General features: G+C 49.5%; 2 protein-coding genes across 3 annotated transcripts; both read left to right on the top strand.

The window, feature by feature from the left end:
* The first annotated feature begins 149 nt into the window (after window positions 1–149).
* Window positions 150–10,141, top strand: LOC147141538 (tomoregulin-1-like). Of its 2 annotated transcripts, none has more exons than XM_086043642.1 (10): window positions 150–1,243; window positions 2,940–3,049; window positions 3,588–3,717; window positions 3,863–3,892; window positions 4,260–4,377; window positions 5,493–5,641; window positions 6,526–6,597; window positions 6,661–6,784; window positions 7,096–7,257; window positions 7,362–10,141. In XM_086043642.1, the coding sequence occupies exons 1-10, from the start codon at window positions 1,051–1,053 to the stop codon at window positions 7,444–7,446; spliced, it is 1,173 nt and encodes a 390-aa protein (XP_085899768.1). In that variant the 5' UTR covers window positions 150–1,050; the 3' UTR covers window positions 7,447–10,141. The 2 variants fall into 2 exon arrangements, with proteins under 2 accessions (XP_085899768.1, XP_085899769.1); XM_086043643.1 differs by having other exon boundaries at window positions 156–1,243; window positions 6,529–6,597.
* A 794-nt stretch (window positions 10,142–10,935) lies between these two features.
* Window positions 10,936–14,936, top strand: cavin4a (caveolae associated protein 4a). The gene is made up of 2 exons (XM_086043276.1): window positions 10,936–11,922; window positions 13,291–14,936. The coding sequence occupies exons 1-2, from the start codon at window positions 11,524–11,526 to the stop codon at window positions 13,957–13,959; spliced, it is 1,068 nt and encodes a 355-aa protein (XP_085899402.1). The 5' UTR covers window positions 10,936–11,523; the 3' UTR covers window positions 13,960–14,936.
* The last annotated feature ends 1,107 nt before the right edge of the window (window positions 14,937–16,043 follow it).

Genomic DNA, 16,043 nt, shown 5'->3' with positions numbered 1-16,043 from the left:
TGACCTCCATCATGCGGCCGTGTTTTCACCACGTGACATGCAGGTCAAAAGAATGCCATAAGACGAACATTCAACAAGCACCTTATAACATGTAATAAGCAAGCGTGTTCTAACCACGTGACAAGCACGTGACGCGGGGACCATTGCGAATGCGCAATTGGCCGGCTGGGTGCTGAGTCGGCAAAAAGAGCAGTGGCGGGCGTGCGGGCGTGCGGGCGCGCGCGCGCGCAGCCATACGGCGCTTCCAATAATCGCAGATTTGCTTTCAATCTTCCAAGTGGCCAGCGAGGCGCATGAAGATTAGCCGCCAAGATAAAACTTCAGCACAGATCTGCACCCAAGTCCGATTTGGCGACAAAGTGGCCAACATCGACATCATGACTTCCTTCAACAGGCAAGTCGAGTACTTCCAGGTTGAATGTCAGGCCATGTGCACGTTTGAAACGTGCAAGGTGGAGCCCAAAATGAGTGGTCGCCAATCAACGCCAGCGTAACAAAGAGACACCAAGTGGATTGGCCACCCGCGGAGTCAGAACACGTACAGTAGATGGACAAACTCATGTGGAGTCTGGACTGACATCCATCCAATGTGAGACGTGAGCACAGGGAGCAGTCGCCCGCCCGTCAATGTCGAGACAAATTTTGCCAATTTGGGTTGAGCGCAGCTAACATGCCAAGCTAACGTGCTCCTTGCACTCAGGAATTTCCGAGGCCAGACTGGGACCGTGAACCAAGCGACCGTGCAGACGCGCACGCGCACGCGCACGCGCACCTCCACTAGGCCTCCGTGCCGCACCGGCTCCGTTTCTCTTTGTTGTTCACCCTCCTTCTCCTCCTCTCCCGCGCACGCGCCCTACGTACCGGAAGTAGGCGGCACCTCCCGCAGGAACTACGCACCGCACGCGCACGACGCACGCCGAGGAGGAGGAGGACGACGCGCGGAGGCCACCATGCGCGCCGCCTCGTGAACGCCCTCTCGTCATCTTGCTCCTGCGTCCTTCTTCCTCTTCTCCTTGCTCCTCTTCCTCCTTCTTCTCCTCGTCCTCCACGATGGCGTCGGGCGCGGGAAGCTTTCCCGCCGGCGGGATGCTCGGCCGCCTGGTGCGCGCGCGCACGTCGTCTCTGCTGCCGCTGCCGCTGCTGCTGCTGCCGCCGCTGCTGCTGCTGCTGCTCGGCGTGCCCGCGGCGCGCGCGTCCTACCAGCCTCAGGGCGGCGGAGAGTGTCAAGGCAAAACGTGCGCAGGTAAGATGAGCCTTCGTCACTCAAACCATTCATGTTCAGAATTCAGCAGTGGGACGAGGCTGGTTTCCTCTCACGGTCACGCGCGTCCACGTGCACGCAACCTGCAGCCTCCTTCGCTCTCCTGGGACGCGCGCACGCGCTTCGTATGACCGCCCCCCCGACCCACCCCCTTAATCAATTCATCTGATTACAATCGCGTGTCATCAACATGCAAAACATTGCACGCAGAGTCACTTAATTTCCGCCGATGGCAATTGCAACAATTGCAACGCTGACTTTTCACGGACGCTCTCATCCGTTCAACATGTGTTCGGTTATGACGTCATCCCGCGTCATCGTCTTCAACCCTTTGGCCAAGTCATTTGAACTGTTATGTGAGTGGCTGCCAAGTCCGCCTCGCACTTGTCACGCGTCAAGTTGGACTCGACAATTCCCGGGTGGAGGTGCGAGTCTGCGGCCGCTTCATTTTTTGTCAATATGCGTCCTGACTTGGGCTGGCGACCGGTCCGTCAGTTGTTTTGGGAGGAGAAGCGGCAGTAAAACAGGCCAAAATCCAGACGTCACGGCAGGAGGCAATTCCAGACGCTCTAGAAAGTAGATGGACGGACAAATGGCAAGCGCCGGCCGTGCTCTGGCAACGTTGATGAGTCAGCTTGCAATTGGTCGCAAATCCACCGTCATACGTCAGCTGCCCTTCTTGATGACGGCACTGAGATCAATATTCAATTCTTCTAGTTCCTGGGGCGCGCGAAAAGGAACAGCATGTTGTTGGGAGCCTTTTTCCATCGCCATCGCCGATGGGGAAAGGTGCATGGATAAGTCCGAAAGTTGTGTGCCGACATTGCTACATAAAATCGGCGGCTATGTTGAGGCTAGCACGTCTAACATCATCACGGCACGGCATCATCCGACTATGAATGTTTCTCAAACGAGGGAGCAAAAACGTCAAACTTAAATAGCGAGATTTTTCATATTGTAGCGTCTTCCAGGAACACGCCGTCAGACGTATTTAATTATCACGTTTTTATGAATCCAAGTACAACTGCTCGCGCTCGTCTTTCGCCGCTGCTCCGCTCGCTTGACGTACGATGCATTCATGAACCTCGGAAACATCACAACTCAGCAACGCACAAATCCGACCGCAACGCAGATAACCCAATTCGTTATGCTGTTGAACATTCAAAGATTTCAATGCCTAAAAAGTGTATACAATTCCATAAAGCCTTTTAAAAAAAAATCATTATAAAAAGAGTTTTAATATAGTTAGCAATAATCGTAACTGTTATTGTATGTTTTTTTTGTTTTTTTTAAATCACAAAAAGTGTATAAATGTACTGTAATGACAACTTGGCTTTAACTTGAGTACTTAGATGTGTCATAGGCTTTTGCTGGTGAATCTTTAAAGATTTCAGTGTCTTCATCATTTACTAAACTAAGAGATCTTTATTGTGATCTTTATTGTCAGTGTATTTTTTCATTCTGGTGTAAATTCTTAGAATATCACCCGAATGGTTCGCTTTTATTTATTTTTTCTAAAAAACGTACCCAAAAAACCAACCGAAATGTGATTTAGCGTACCGTTACACCCCGAATTATATTATATATACACGTACATACACACACACATATATATATGTATGTGTGTGTGTAATATGGGCGAGGTTTGCAATGAGAGGGGCTTTTTGTCTATGTTGAGGCGCGTCGGAGAAGAAGAGCGACCTGCTGGCGTGCGACCAGTCCACGTGCCGCTTCGGAGGCGTGTGCCGAGACGACCACTCGCAGCTCAAGTGTGTTTGTCAGTTCCAGGTGGGTGGGGACCAATCGCAACACCGTCGCTCAGTCCATCCCTCCACAGATGACCGAAAGCTGCGACATGATCCGCGCTCGACGTGCCCTTGCCACAGTTCTGTCACATTGTTGCATTTACGTTTGACATTCATGTTTTGAATGAAGTTCAGATTCAGTTCTCTCATGAAAGAAACGCTTCATATATTGATTGTTAATAAGATCAAGAAATATTACCCAAATAATTGCACATTTCGATAATTATAACCAAATTCATTACAGACGATTCAATTATTTTATTAACGAATAATTTGACATGTCCTTTTTTTGTCGGCTTTGTTCGATCCTCAAATCAAACAACTGCTCACTTGGTTCATTGCAAATGAAACACTACTGACAAAATTGGACATTGTGATTATTATTACATGATGAATGACAGCGACAATTGCAAATGAGAATGAGTCATATGAGCAGGATGGCCTTTTTTTTTTTTAACTGACTTATAGCAGTCTTGGATGCTGTTGACGTTGTGCTTTTGCGTTTGTTTGTTTTGGTTCAGTGCCACAAGAAGTACGTGCCGGTGTGCGGCTCCAACGGGGACACGTACCAAAACGAGTGCTACCGGCGCCAGGCGTCCTGCAAGCAGCAGCGGATCATCTCCAGGGTGGCGCACGGACCTTGTTCTGACGGTCGAGCGTCTCTTTAGCGCCAGCACAAAAATACACTCTTTTGAAAAATACGACGCGATGATGATGTCGCCGCATGATATTCCCCCCAGTGAAGTTTTTTTTAAAAATGCTCAATTGCTCAACATGTTTTTTTTTTTCTTCACAGATCCTGGCTCAGGTTCTGGAGATCCAGATGGTGAGTTCTTCTCCTTCTCCTTCTTCTTCTTTTGCACGGGGTATTTTTTATTTTTTGTTTTTAAAGCTATAACAATCATGAAAACAAGAACTAGTATAATGCAGTACCACGTGACAATGAGAAGAGAACATCAGCAGGGCCAAAAGGAAATTGAAGCCTAGAAGAGCGTTAGCCTGAAAGAGCGCTACTTCCACTTCCAAGTTCCCCTCCCCGTGGTGCATCTGGTACTTCTTTCCTCCTCCCCGTTGTCGTTTTTGGACTCTTGTCCGCCGTGTTTTTCTTCTTCCTTGCCGTCGACCGGCAGGCACCTTCGGCCATGTGACCGGTTTTGCTCATCCCTCCTCTTTGCTGTCGTTTTTCCTCCCAGATGAAGAAGAAGAAGAGGAAGAAGAAGAAGAAGGTTCTGCTTCTGACGTGATCAAGAACAGCAAGTGCAGCACTTGCAAATACGGAGCCGAATGTGACGAAGACGCAGAGGACACATGGTGAGACACGACATCCACACAAAGTCCAGGACGCCTGGCAAAGAGCACAAGACGGGACAAAGACGGACGGCCCAAAGACGGCCAGACCGAAGCAGATGACGAAGCCCGACAAGAGCGCAAGACTTGCCAAGACCACTGTGAGACTTTGACGACTCTCGACGCAACCGGCAAATGCGCCCGTTGGCGTGGAGAAAATCTTCCCCACAAAAAGAAGCGGAGGAGTGATGGGGTGGTGCGATGCGCTAACGCGCTCGGCTAGCTGCTAAGCTAACGAGCAACGCAAAGCGCCGGTGAAGAGCACGGGGCCGACCGAGTCCGCCGGCTCGGCCCCGAAAACAAAGAGCAATTCGATGCCTCCAAAGGCGATAGATATTTCAAAGGCGGCGGCAGGTTGGCCTTTCCCAAGTTCACAAACAAACAAATGGGGAAACTAGGGCTGACATTTCAAGGATGGATTCGGGCTGAAAATTCCATTACGATCACGATGATGACACTCCGCGATTACAAAATTGGCATCATCAGGGAAAAAAAAACACGATTCATATTCGTTTGTATGAATATCCAACGTTTGTTGTCTTTGTTTACACACAAGGAAATCATACTTGAATTGATATATTTGCAGCATATTTTCTAACAACTAATTGTATACATTGAAACATTTTCTTATTTTGTACCAATTTCTCCCCAAGAATTCTTAGCGAAATAATCATGATTCGTATTTTTTCCGTAATCGATCAGCCGCAATTCAGAACTTAAATAAGAGAAGAACTTCAATGGGCAATTGAGAGTCTGGCCGGGATAGACGACTAGCAAACAGCGCACCGCCACACCAATCCAATACGACTAAAAACGTTCAAGAGGGTTTCGGGAAAGGAAACGACGACGACGACGACGGCCGCGTTGGGAATCGTTGACTCATTGCCGACTCCCTGGCGGCCGCCAGGGATTTTTGGTGGGGATTTTTGGTGGACTATGCGGGTCACCGAGAGTGTCCCTGCGGCATGACGGGGCATCGTTGGCCAATCGCGACAGCGGGACGTTGACAAAGACGGCGGGAGGCGGCAAAGACGCGCGTGTCCACCAGGGTGCGCCCACGTTGCCTCTTGTGGCTTCAGGTGCATCTGCAACATCGACTGCAGCGGCCACAACGAGAACGCCGTCTGCGCCACCGACGGCAACTCCTACAACAGTCCCTGCCTGGTCCGAGAGGCGTCCTGCATGAAGCAGGAACAGATCGACGTGGAGCACCTGGGCAGATGTCGAGGTGGGCGGGCCAACGCGCCCACGCAAAACGCTCACGGCACATAGCAAGCGAATCCATTCCTCTTGCGCTGAAAACATCCATCATTGGAATTTCATTTGCTCAGACACTTTTGAAGTCAACTTCCAAAAGGGATCTGGATCCGGTTGATTCGATGTTGCGCAAGCATTTCAAGGAACAAATCAACGTCTTTTTTCTTGTTTTTCTTCAGTCTAAGCAGGCACTTTTGAGGAAGACTTTGAACGCTAACTTGACTTCGGAGTCCTCCAACTGTTGAGTTTTTCCGAGTTGCACGCCGTCGCTTGGTCCATTTTCTTGCTTTGCCATGCGAGACAAAGTTTGAGTTCGAGTGCAGTGCCCCCCCACCACACACACAAAAAGAGTGGGCCCCCGCATATTTGAGCTCGGGTCATCACGTGGCTTTCCCGCGTGCATTTGTTGACGCAGCCATCTTCACACGGCTTTTTTTCCTCCAAAAGTTTTTTAAAAATGCGAATACATACGGGATTGGGTTAAAGAAAAGCAAACATGACTACACGGGAAGGTGTGAAAAATAATAATTGACCCAGCGGTGGATCGAGTAAAGAAAAAAAAGTGAAGCGCCGGGGGATTGGTAACATTTGGATCGGTTTCAAAAGAATGCAAAGACATGGGGGATTGGGTTGGAAAAAACAACAACGTATGGGCAGAGGTTACAACGAATAATGGGGGATGTGTTGCCCCCCCCCAAAAAAAAACAAATCATCCATTTAGTGAATTTGCGACTGCCAAAGGTCTAATATGCTGCGGTCTACAACATTCTTTTCTTGCATAGCACCTCTGCTGCCCTCGTATGGCCGCCTCCTGAACTGAACCCACTTTCTATTTTGGTCTTTTTTTTCTGTCAGCAGCCGACAAAGACAAAGCGGGCAGAAAGGACGACGGCGGCGCCGGCGGCCCTTTCAATGTCAACGTCCTGGGTAAGGCCGCTCGGACGCCGTGACATCACTTCCTGTGACCACAACTTTTGTTTGATTGGTCAGAAACCAAAGGACTGGAGCACGGAGACGGATTCTACGCCGGGATGCCCAACAACTGCGGCGACGCGCACGCTGCTTTCTGTCTGCACGGCCGCTGTGAAATCCACCGCAACATGCCCATCTGCAGGTGACGCCGCAAATTGGGGACATGACTTGTTTTTTGGGGGGGGGGGTTTTCCCCTGCTCCCCCTGCATACAGCCGTATGTTTTTGAAAGTATATTATTGCTACTTTCCATACTTCCAGAAAGGTTTTTTCTGGGGCAGATGAACGGCATTTGCATTCATTTCAATGGGGGAATGTCATTTGAGTTACGAGCTCGAACGAATTCAGCTCATATCTCAATGTATCATATGTAGCCGGGGGGGGGGGGTCATGGTGCTACTCGGCGGGGGGACAGGGGAAGGTGCGTGACAGGCGTCAACGTGTGCGTGCGCAGGTGCGAGTCGGGGTACAAAGGCGCCCGCTGCGACGAGCTTCAGGACTTCAACGTGCTCTACGTGGTCCCCAGTGGCCAGAAGCTGCATTACGTCCTGATCGCCTCGGTCATCGGCGCCGTGCAGATCGCCGTCATCGTGGCCGTCGTCATGTGCATCAGCAGGTAGGCCGCCCGGCGTCGCCCGCCATGGCCCGCTCGCCCGCCTCCTCACAAAAAAAGGGGCCCCGTGCGTGTTTGTCTCCATCTTGTTGTGTGCCCCCCTTCAGGAAATGCCCAAAGAACAACCGCGGCCGTCGACACAAACACAACCTGGGACATTTTTCTGCAGACACAAACTCTCGGATGGTATAGCCTCCCTTTCCTCCTCCTCCCGCCGCCGCCCCCTTGTTTTTTTTTTTTTTTTTTTTTTTTTTTTTTTTGTCGTTCTTTTGTTATTTTTTTGAGGAAGCGCCCGCATGGCCGGCATCTGGGACAAACGTCAAAGACGACGAAGAGCGCGGGCTGCCTTACTTCTGTGGCGTTCTTGAACAACTTTGAGGAATGTCGGCGCATCCCGCGCTCTGACTTTGGCGCTTTGGAAACGACCAAATGAAAGACTCTTGCTTACAAGGTGTCGCTCAAACTGGAACAACGCTAACGCCGATGATGACGATGAGTCATTTCCGATTCTCGTGATGTCATAGTAGTCGTCGTGCGGTTCTTCCGTGGGACTTGGGTTGGCATGACAACCGCCGTAACGTCATTCCCATCTTGTCCTGTCGGCAAGCGCACAAACGGCAGCTTTCAGTTCAATCCAGTTTCATTGCCGATTATAATGGTTTACGTTGCGTTTACGTCGGGATAGCTTATTGGAATTTTATTTGGAAGCGTCAGCCTGCCTCCTTTACTTTGAAGGCTGCTGCAGGAAGGAAGTGTCAGTCTCCTTGATTTTCTAAGGCTGCCACAGGAGGCATCGCTGCCTGGTTTTCTTTGAATGTTTCTACCAGGGGTTCTCAAACTTTTTGGGTCCAGGGACCCCTTTAAGGGACACCTCATCATTCAAACGGGAATTAAACATAACAACTGCATGCAGCCCTAAATGTCACTTTTTCTTTCTTCCCATTGCTAGTTTCCAGAAAGTCAGTACGCAACATGAAAACAAAACGGTACACTTACGAGTTTTAAATGATGAGCCGTCACTTCGGAGATTTTGTCTTGCCGATTTTCTTAAGATACGAGCAGCAAAAATTGGAGCTACAGGTGTGCCCCACCGCCAGAAGGCGCCAACAAACGTCACAAATTCCAGCCACCATCAATTCACATTGGTTTTCTGGCAGTGGTAAGACAAGACCAGTTGGTGGCGCTAATGTGCTTTTATCGGCTGTTTGCCAACAGACACCACAGAAGAAGAAGAAGAGCATGGACGGACAGCAAATTAGGCGCAGTCGCGTTCTGCGCTCACATTTGCCGTGTTTGCAGGTTTTGGGGGAGCAAATGTTATTACTGTTGTCATACACTGGAATAATGCCGAGTGCCATTTTTCTGATGAAAAAACTGTAAAATTAATTTGGGGTGTTTTGGGGGGACCTGGAACCGATTAATTGCGCTTCTAGCCATTACAATGGAGAAAGATTATTTGAGAATTAAACTTGTATCCCAAGGCACCAAAGTATTTTGTTGGGATGGAAAATAGTCATCTTAGAAAAACAGTTCATTTTTCAAGGATAAACTTGGAACATTATGATACTAACGTCAAAGTTTGACGAGAGAAAGTTGGATTTGAACGACCTAAAATTCAAAAAGTTAAATAATCCGTCGTCCTACTATTACACAAATATTTCGCAAATTATTTTGCAGCCTGTTGGCCCGCGCCTTCTGGGGTCCCAGTTTGAGAACCACTGGCTTAGACCAAACTGACATTTTTTTTTTCCTGTTTGGATTTTCTCATGAAAGCAAACGACTTGTGTTGTTATGTCAGCACACTCAGCTTAAAAGTATTGAAATGTGTGTTTGTCTGTTTGTTTGTTTTGCTGAGTGGTGAAAGCCCATTAAAAAGGCGGTGTGTGACATTTTGTCAAGAAGAAAGCGAAGTGAATGTGACGCCGACGGCAAAATGAAACAACCCTGAAGCAGCTAAACTAAGCAGGCTATTGTGCTGGCTCAGCTTGCCAAAGGTGGTGAGTGACAAACATTTTGGATGTCTTTTGTTTCATTCCAAAAAAAAAAAAAGAATCACTTTTGAATCACACTGGACTTGACTGAAGCGCTAGCTGCTAGCTGGCTACAAAAACAAAAACAGTTCTCTGGCTTTATTTGGGTTAGCCCGGTCGAGCTAATAAGGCAAAGTGGCCTCAAGTGTCAAGGGCTTCACGTGTCTGAGCTAACCGCTAGCCGGCTACCAAAACCATTCTCGACTCACTTTATTCTGGTTAGCTTGGTCACATTAACGAGGCTATTGAACCGCACAAACAAACATGCGCCCCAAAACACACACGTACACAAACACATCCACTTGCACAAATACAGACACACAAATGCAGCACACTCGCCCAAACACACACATGCTCTTTACCCTCAGGCCATTAGCGCCTTTAGCTTAGCAAGCTAACATTATTTTTTATTTTTTTCACTTTTGTAGTTATTTGACAATGCAAATGTTTTCAGGTTTCCTTTTGTTCCACGAGAGCCCAAGTGACAATCACAAGACATTTGTTAGCGTCACAACGACAAGTTTTTAATTTATGGTTGAACAAGAAACGATTGTAGTCGTGATGTTGTGTTGTGTTTGTTAGCATAGCAAGTAGCAGCCAGCGTCGTGGCGGTAAGGGGGCGGGGTCACGAAGGATGTGATGAGTCGGAAAACTCGTCTCACGTTTGTCATTTGATTTTGACGATCGTCACCAGCACCCCCGGCCCCACCCCCGCCCCAGCCCAGCCCCGCCCGGCGCGACGGCCCCCTCCCTTTGCGAACGTTTGTCTTGTCGTGATCGCTCGTCTTAATGTGACTTCGATGTGTTGACTTGCATGTAAACTTTAAATAAAAACTTGTGGGTTTTTTTCAACGAAAGATGGTACAAATGTGTCGGCTTTTATCTTTGGGGCCCGAACTTCATTTGTCCGCCTCGAAGCTCTCGCGCGTCCGTCACCTTCACACTTTCACATTTGCAGGTAATTTGCAGGTAGTGTGCGTGCGTGTCGGGGGGGGGGGGGGGGGGGGGGCATGCGTGCCTGTGTGCGAATGTGTCCATCGGTCAGTCTGCGTGGGTGGGTTTGGGTGTGCATGCGACTGTGTGTGCGCGGGCAAGCATGTGCACACACACGCGTCGAATGAGAGGAAGGGTCATCGCATACGTTTTAAATTCTTTTGGATGGGGAAGGATTACCGCTGTAAATTTAGACTAGATAGCGTGTGTGTGTGTATGTGTGCGTGCGCAGTTGTCCGCCAGTTCTGTCATGTTGCTAACTAACTTTGTGTTGCGCACCAAACAGGAAGTAGCAGTGTCTTGAAATTAGTTTGTTTTTATTCACCCCAAAATAAAAAAATCAGACGAAAAGTGCTCTTGGCTTGCAGGTAGCATGCAAGTCATTCCTGATGGATGATCTGTCACATTCCCCACGAGTCAAAGCGCCAAAGAGATCCTTTTAGACCACAAGTCTTCCCAGAATAAACTAGCCAGTCAGTCTCCGGTACTCTCGGGGGCTCTGGTGAGTCGGGCGACGGGGCAGCCTTCGGCGGAAGGGCTTACGTTTCAAGCCAAAGTGTTGAGCAAAACGTTGGGCAGCTGTGAGCTTTTCTTACGCCTTTGAATGAACAAATAGCGGTGGGGGGGGGGGGGTGAAGAAGACCAATCCCAGCACGACTCGGACATGTCGGTCCCTTATTCTCAAAATTGTCCGGGAGTCTCCTTACCCGAGTTTTATTTTTAGCTACCGGCCTCACTGCTGGATGCTTGTGACAGAGCGGGATCGTGTTCCCTTTTTTTAAGGAGGGGTGGGGGCAGCGTTTCCCCTTTCCCGCGACCAGTCGTCCCGGTGGGTCACTGCGCTCGGATCTTATTGAAGCCAGAGGATTGTTCCCCCGTAGACAGAACCTTCTGCCCCGGCGCCAGTGAACTTTTTGGCCAGAGCCGAAGCCTTCTCCCCAAAAGCAAGAACCGTCCATCTCATAGTTGGAGTCTTCGTTGCCAAAGCCAGGCTCTGTATCCCCAAAGCCGGAATCTTCAAGCTGAAATCTAAAGCCTTCTTTCCCTGAAACCAGAACCTACTGCCCCATAAGCAGAGCCTCCTTCCCCAAAGCCGGAACCTTTAAGCCAAAGCCAGAAGCTCCTTGTCCAAAGCCGGAGCAAAGCCCAAAAGTCTTCTTTCCTGACGCGAGAGGCTTTTTGGTCCCCAAAGCTGGCCGATTTTTCTTCCCCGAAGAAGCCAAAGGCTCCGGTATCCCTTCAGGAAATGGATCAGCACAAGTACGGCGCTCAAGACAAGCTGGAGATAGTGGGGCTGGAGGACGAGGAGGGCAAGCCCATCAGCGCCCTGAGCATCCTGTCCCTGCTGGAGCGCGTGGCCGGAATCATCGACAACGTGCAGTCGGGCCAGCAGCGAATGGAAGAGCGTCAGCTGGACCTGGAGAACAACATCCGCGGCATCCAGGGCGACGTGCTCAAGTTGGCCAAGGAGCACGGCGACACCGGCGCTTGCCTTGACAAACTGCTGCAGAAGACGCGAAAGGTCAGCGCCAACGTCAAGGACGTCCGAGGCCGCGTGGAGAAGCAGAACGCTCGCGTCAAGAAGGTGGAGAGCGCCCAGGACGAGCTGCTCACCAGGAACAAGTTCAGAGTGGTCATCTACCAGGTCAGAAGCAGGCTTCCTATTCTTCTTCTGCAAACCACTGGCTGCGCTTCTCCATCCACGCCACATCGCACTCACCCTTCGTCCTATTCTGCACCTGACTTGCTCTTCTTAAACAACAACCTCGCTTGTCTCTTCTTCTTGCGCCGCCTTCTCACCTTGCGTCTTTCCGCCATCTTCTCCCTTTGCTCCTTTTCCGCGCCTCTCTTCCTCCTCTTCTTCTTCTTCTTCTTCTTCTTCTTCTCCTTTGAGCCTCACTGCCTCTTGTTCCTCATCTTCTACACCCAACTTTGTTTGTTTGCTTGGTTTTGTTTGAAATCAATGTATTGGTCCTGCAAAAGGGGCGAGCAGGATTTCAAAACAAAAGCTAATATTGGGCCCCAAGTACGGGTTAACGGCAATTGCCGTGAAGTCAGTCAAAAAGGGCAAAGGAGAATCTCTGGTAGAAAGCAGTAGAACTTCCTGCGAAAGCCCCAGAACAACCTCTAGCCCCCCAACCTTCAGTCCAACTGAAAAGTTGAACTTTTGAACCGGTGGAACTTGCAAGAGAAATCCCCCTTGAATTTCTGGTACAATGTCCAGTGAGAAACTCCAGTCCAGCCAAGGAGAATTACACAAGAACTTGAACCTGAACCTGACAAACAAGTAGAACAGCCACTGGAACTCCCAGTAGAGCTATCAGACAAACGCCGTCACAACATGCAGAACTTCCGCTACAACTCGTGTCCTTCGTGCGTTCGTGAACCAATGACTATAAAGGCCACGTTGGGTTGAGCGTCTGAAAGTGTCATATTTAGTTCTGATTCAAAGAAGGATTGTTGTGCCTTGTGGAGGTCCGCGCTCTACTCAGACACACTTTCTGAAACGTGTCGACGGAACAGCCGTCCGGAGCATTTCAGACGGTCCCTCTTTGATTGCGCTTTGCTCACGTAACCGGAGCTCAGCCAGCAGCTGCTTTCAGTCTTTGACAGAGGCTCCTATTCTGAGAGCTCCCCACGACAAGCACCTGCCGTCCGCCACAGTCCCCGCTTGACAGCACATCACAGCCGATCGCGGGCCAGGAAAGAGCCGCCGTCAAAGACGATCGGAACACGACGGCACGCTTATTCGAGGCCGCGTGACGCCAAACGCCGCACCCGCCCACGTGGGCGTGTCCAGGCTAGCCGTGAGCATTGAAGGCAACGCTGCGCTGCCCATTAGCATCTCAAGGCTCCCATTAGCATTTATGGTCCAGCCACTGGCATTGCTATGCTTCCCGAAGACATTTGGCGCCGCTCGAATGAAGGTTTCACCGAGGTTACGATTGCTCGTGTTGACATATGTCCAATAGGTTCGTAGGTTCAATCCTTGTTGCCGTTGTGGTTTCCTCAGGGCGAGGCTGAGGTCCCGTCGGTGGCCGTCACCAAGAGCCCCAAGGGCGGCCTGGAGACTCTGGAGCTGGAGCCCGATTCTTACGACGTCCCCGCTGACCTCTCCTCGGACGAGGAGTACCTGAGCGTGGAGGAGGCGGACCCTTCCCGGGCGGCGCGATTCAAGAAGTCCATGGTGAAGAGCACCGAGACCCTGAAGGCCGCCTTCTCCAAGGAAAACATGAGCAAGACCAAAGACAACCTCGGCAACAAGTTCCACAACCTGGGCGAGAAGGTGATGCCGCCCGAGCGCCGCGAGAAGATGCACCAGGCGGGCGAGCGCCTCAAGCAGAGCGGCGAGCGCTTCAAGGAGAACATCGCGAAGAAGGCACCCACCAAGGAGAGCTTCAAGATCAAGATCAAGAAGGAGCGAGCCGTGGCCGAGGGCCAAGAGGGCCAGGGGGGCCAAGAGGGCGCGGACGCCGACGTCGAGGCGGAGGCGGAGGCAGAGGCCGAGGTCGCCGCGGCGCCCCGGCCCCGGCCCCAGCCCCAGCCTCAGCCTCAGCCTCAACCTCAACCCGAGCCCGAGCCCGCCTACACCGAAGTGGTGGCGGAGACCAAGAGGGAGGGGCCGGTGGAGCAGGCCAATGCCGCCAGGAGAGCCGAGCTGGAAGAAGATTACGGCAATTAGATAGCCGTGACAGAAAGATTACGGGAAGTAGACCGCCCGCCATTATGGGAGGAAGACAGGAAGTAGAGCGCATTTACGGGGAAATAACATGAAGCAGACCGCCATTAAAGAAAGCAGACCGCCATTAGGGGAAAATCATGGGAAAGTGACAGCAAGTAGATCCCCATCGTGGGAAGCAGACCAGCAACACCAGGAAAAAGAATTACAGGGATGGATGACATCAAACACAGAACATGGACACAACATGGATGAAGACCGGCATCGCAGGAACATGACAGGAACTGGACCACCCGGCACCAATGACCGCAAGTAGAGTAGACCGCCATTACAGGAAGATGACCCCCAATACAGGAAGCGAAACACCGGAACAGGATGAGGACGATTACAGGAAGTCGACGGCGGACGGAGAGAGCAGCTCTGTGATTGGCCGAGGACACAGTGGCTGTATTTGGATTTTTTTCAACGTGGTGACACCTGCTGGCCGCTTAACGCAATTCACGCTTTGCTACCTTGGAGCATGCTACCATGCCAAAGTGGAAATCCCTTTTCTTTTTTTTCCTTTTTTAAAATCATACAAGGACGATGACAACAATGACTTTTGGTGGTTTACATGTTCAACATGGGAAAAATGCAACTTCACATCATGTGAGACGTCACTGTTGGTGATCCGTGCACATTATCGTGGCTTTAAAATGTGACTTGAGGTGCTCTTTGCACATTGTGACAAAAGGTCACTTGCGGTTCTCATTACATGGATGAACATTGTCAAAAAGGGAGTGACAGCTGTTGTTGCGCAATGAATTGAGGTCTGTAATGATGACGTCAAAAGTGTGTGTGCTTGTGTGTGTGCGCTAAGTTTGACTTGCTACAACGTGCACCGCGTGGTAGTTGATGAATTCTAAAATCAGTGCTCGGGTCTCCCCCTAGCGGCCTCCCAAGTTGATGCACTCAACCGCATGTTCGTGTAACTCAGCGTTTGGGGGGAACGAATAAAGTGATTGAATTTGAGGATGTTTTTTCTTCTTGTTCTCATGAGCATGCCATCATCCAGGTTGGGGGACATTACATTACATTAATAATAACATAGCCAAGTTGAATTGAACATTTTTTCAATCTGTCACGGCGAGTAGTTTCACTTTTAGGCAGCCCTTTTTTTTCTCCATTTTAAATCAATGTTTCTCCTAGTGAAAAAAACAAAGCCAATGGCAAAGACAAGATTTACTGATTTGTCCTTCGTTGGTATTCCCTCTATTTGTTCCTGAAATCAAACAAGCTTTCAAAGTTTTTTTTATTTGTAGAAAAATACATTTTATCTGAAGCAAGTGTTTTTTTTTTAAACCCCAGCTAGCATTTCCTTGCAGAAAGTCCCACAGAATACATATAAATGCATATTTTTCTTTCCAGATCATGTGAAAATGAGCATTTCCTCTTGGCATGGAAGTCACTTTTGTTCTAACACGATGCTTGATCAATGAACACTTTGAACGTTCAACAGTTTGTCAAACGTGCACTGCCACAAAGTGCTCCACGTCGGCAATTGCAATTTCGGAGTCATTTCAAATCGGGTGAGCGTATTTTGATTTCCAAAAAGTAGGCCGGGCCATGACATACTAAAAATGAGACTCGAATATGCCATACATTATAATTGTAATATTTTAAAGTACAGCAGTATGCGATATGGATGTCGCATCTTGCAATATTTAACTTGTACCTCAAGAAATGACACCTTTATTATCCAATGAAAAGATTGTTGGGGTTTTTTCATGCAGAAAAATATCGCATCAAAGTTCTTCCGTAATGCCCCTCGATACTGTTCTCCTATTGGTTGGCGACACGCAATTAAGCTTGCACCTGTCGGTCGAAGTTAGATGAAAGCATACGATGCCGTTTGAATTTCATCAATTGCACGTCTTTTGCATTCGGCACCGCATGCGCCATTATCGCAAGGACAATATTTTCTCAATAGCTTGTTCAGCCCTAATTCAAACGATGCCTCCTCTGCATGGGTAGAAAATAAAACAAAAACATAAAAGCAGCTCTCCTTTAACGCCTCACTTAATTAAATATGACAATGTTTTAAATAA

Source organism: Filicampus tigris, chromosome 10, assembly GCF_054856515.1.
Source record: "Filicampus tigris isolate MCC_2025a chromosome 10, RoL_Ftig_1.0, whole genome shotgun sequence".
In the NCBI taxonomy this organism is placed as follows: Eukaryota; Metazoa; Chordata; class Actinopteri; order Syngnathiformes; family Syngnathidae; genus Filicampus; species Filicampus tigris.
The sequence above is the reverse complement of the archived record's forward strand: the minus strand, read 5'-3'. Positions and strand labels throughout refer to the sequence as shown.

Excerpts from the sequence above, each read along its gene's own strand:
- LOC147141538 (XM_086043642.1), top strand. The coding sequence starts at position 1,051 with ATGGCGTCGGGCGCGGGAAGCTTTCCCGCCGGCGGGATGCTCGGCCGC. Across the intron at positions 4,378-5,492 it reads GAAGACGCAGAGGACACATG|GTGCATCTGCAACATCGACT; the intron begins GTGAGACACGAC and ends TTGTGGCTTCAG. Across the intron at positions 6,785-7,095 it reads CGCAACATGCCCATCTGCAG|GTGCGAGTCGGGGTACAAAG; the intron begins GTGACGCCGCAA and ends GTGCGTGCGCAG.
- cavin4a (XM_086043276.1), top strand. The coding sequence starts at position 11,524 with ATGGATCAGCACAAGTACGGCGCTCAAGACAAGCTGGAGATAGTGGGG. Across the intron at positions 11,923-13,290 it reads TCAGAGTGGTCATCTACCAG|GGCGAGGCTGAGGTCCCGTC; the intron begins GTCAGAAGCAGG and ends TGGTTTCCTCAG.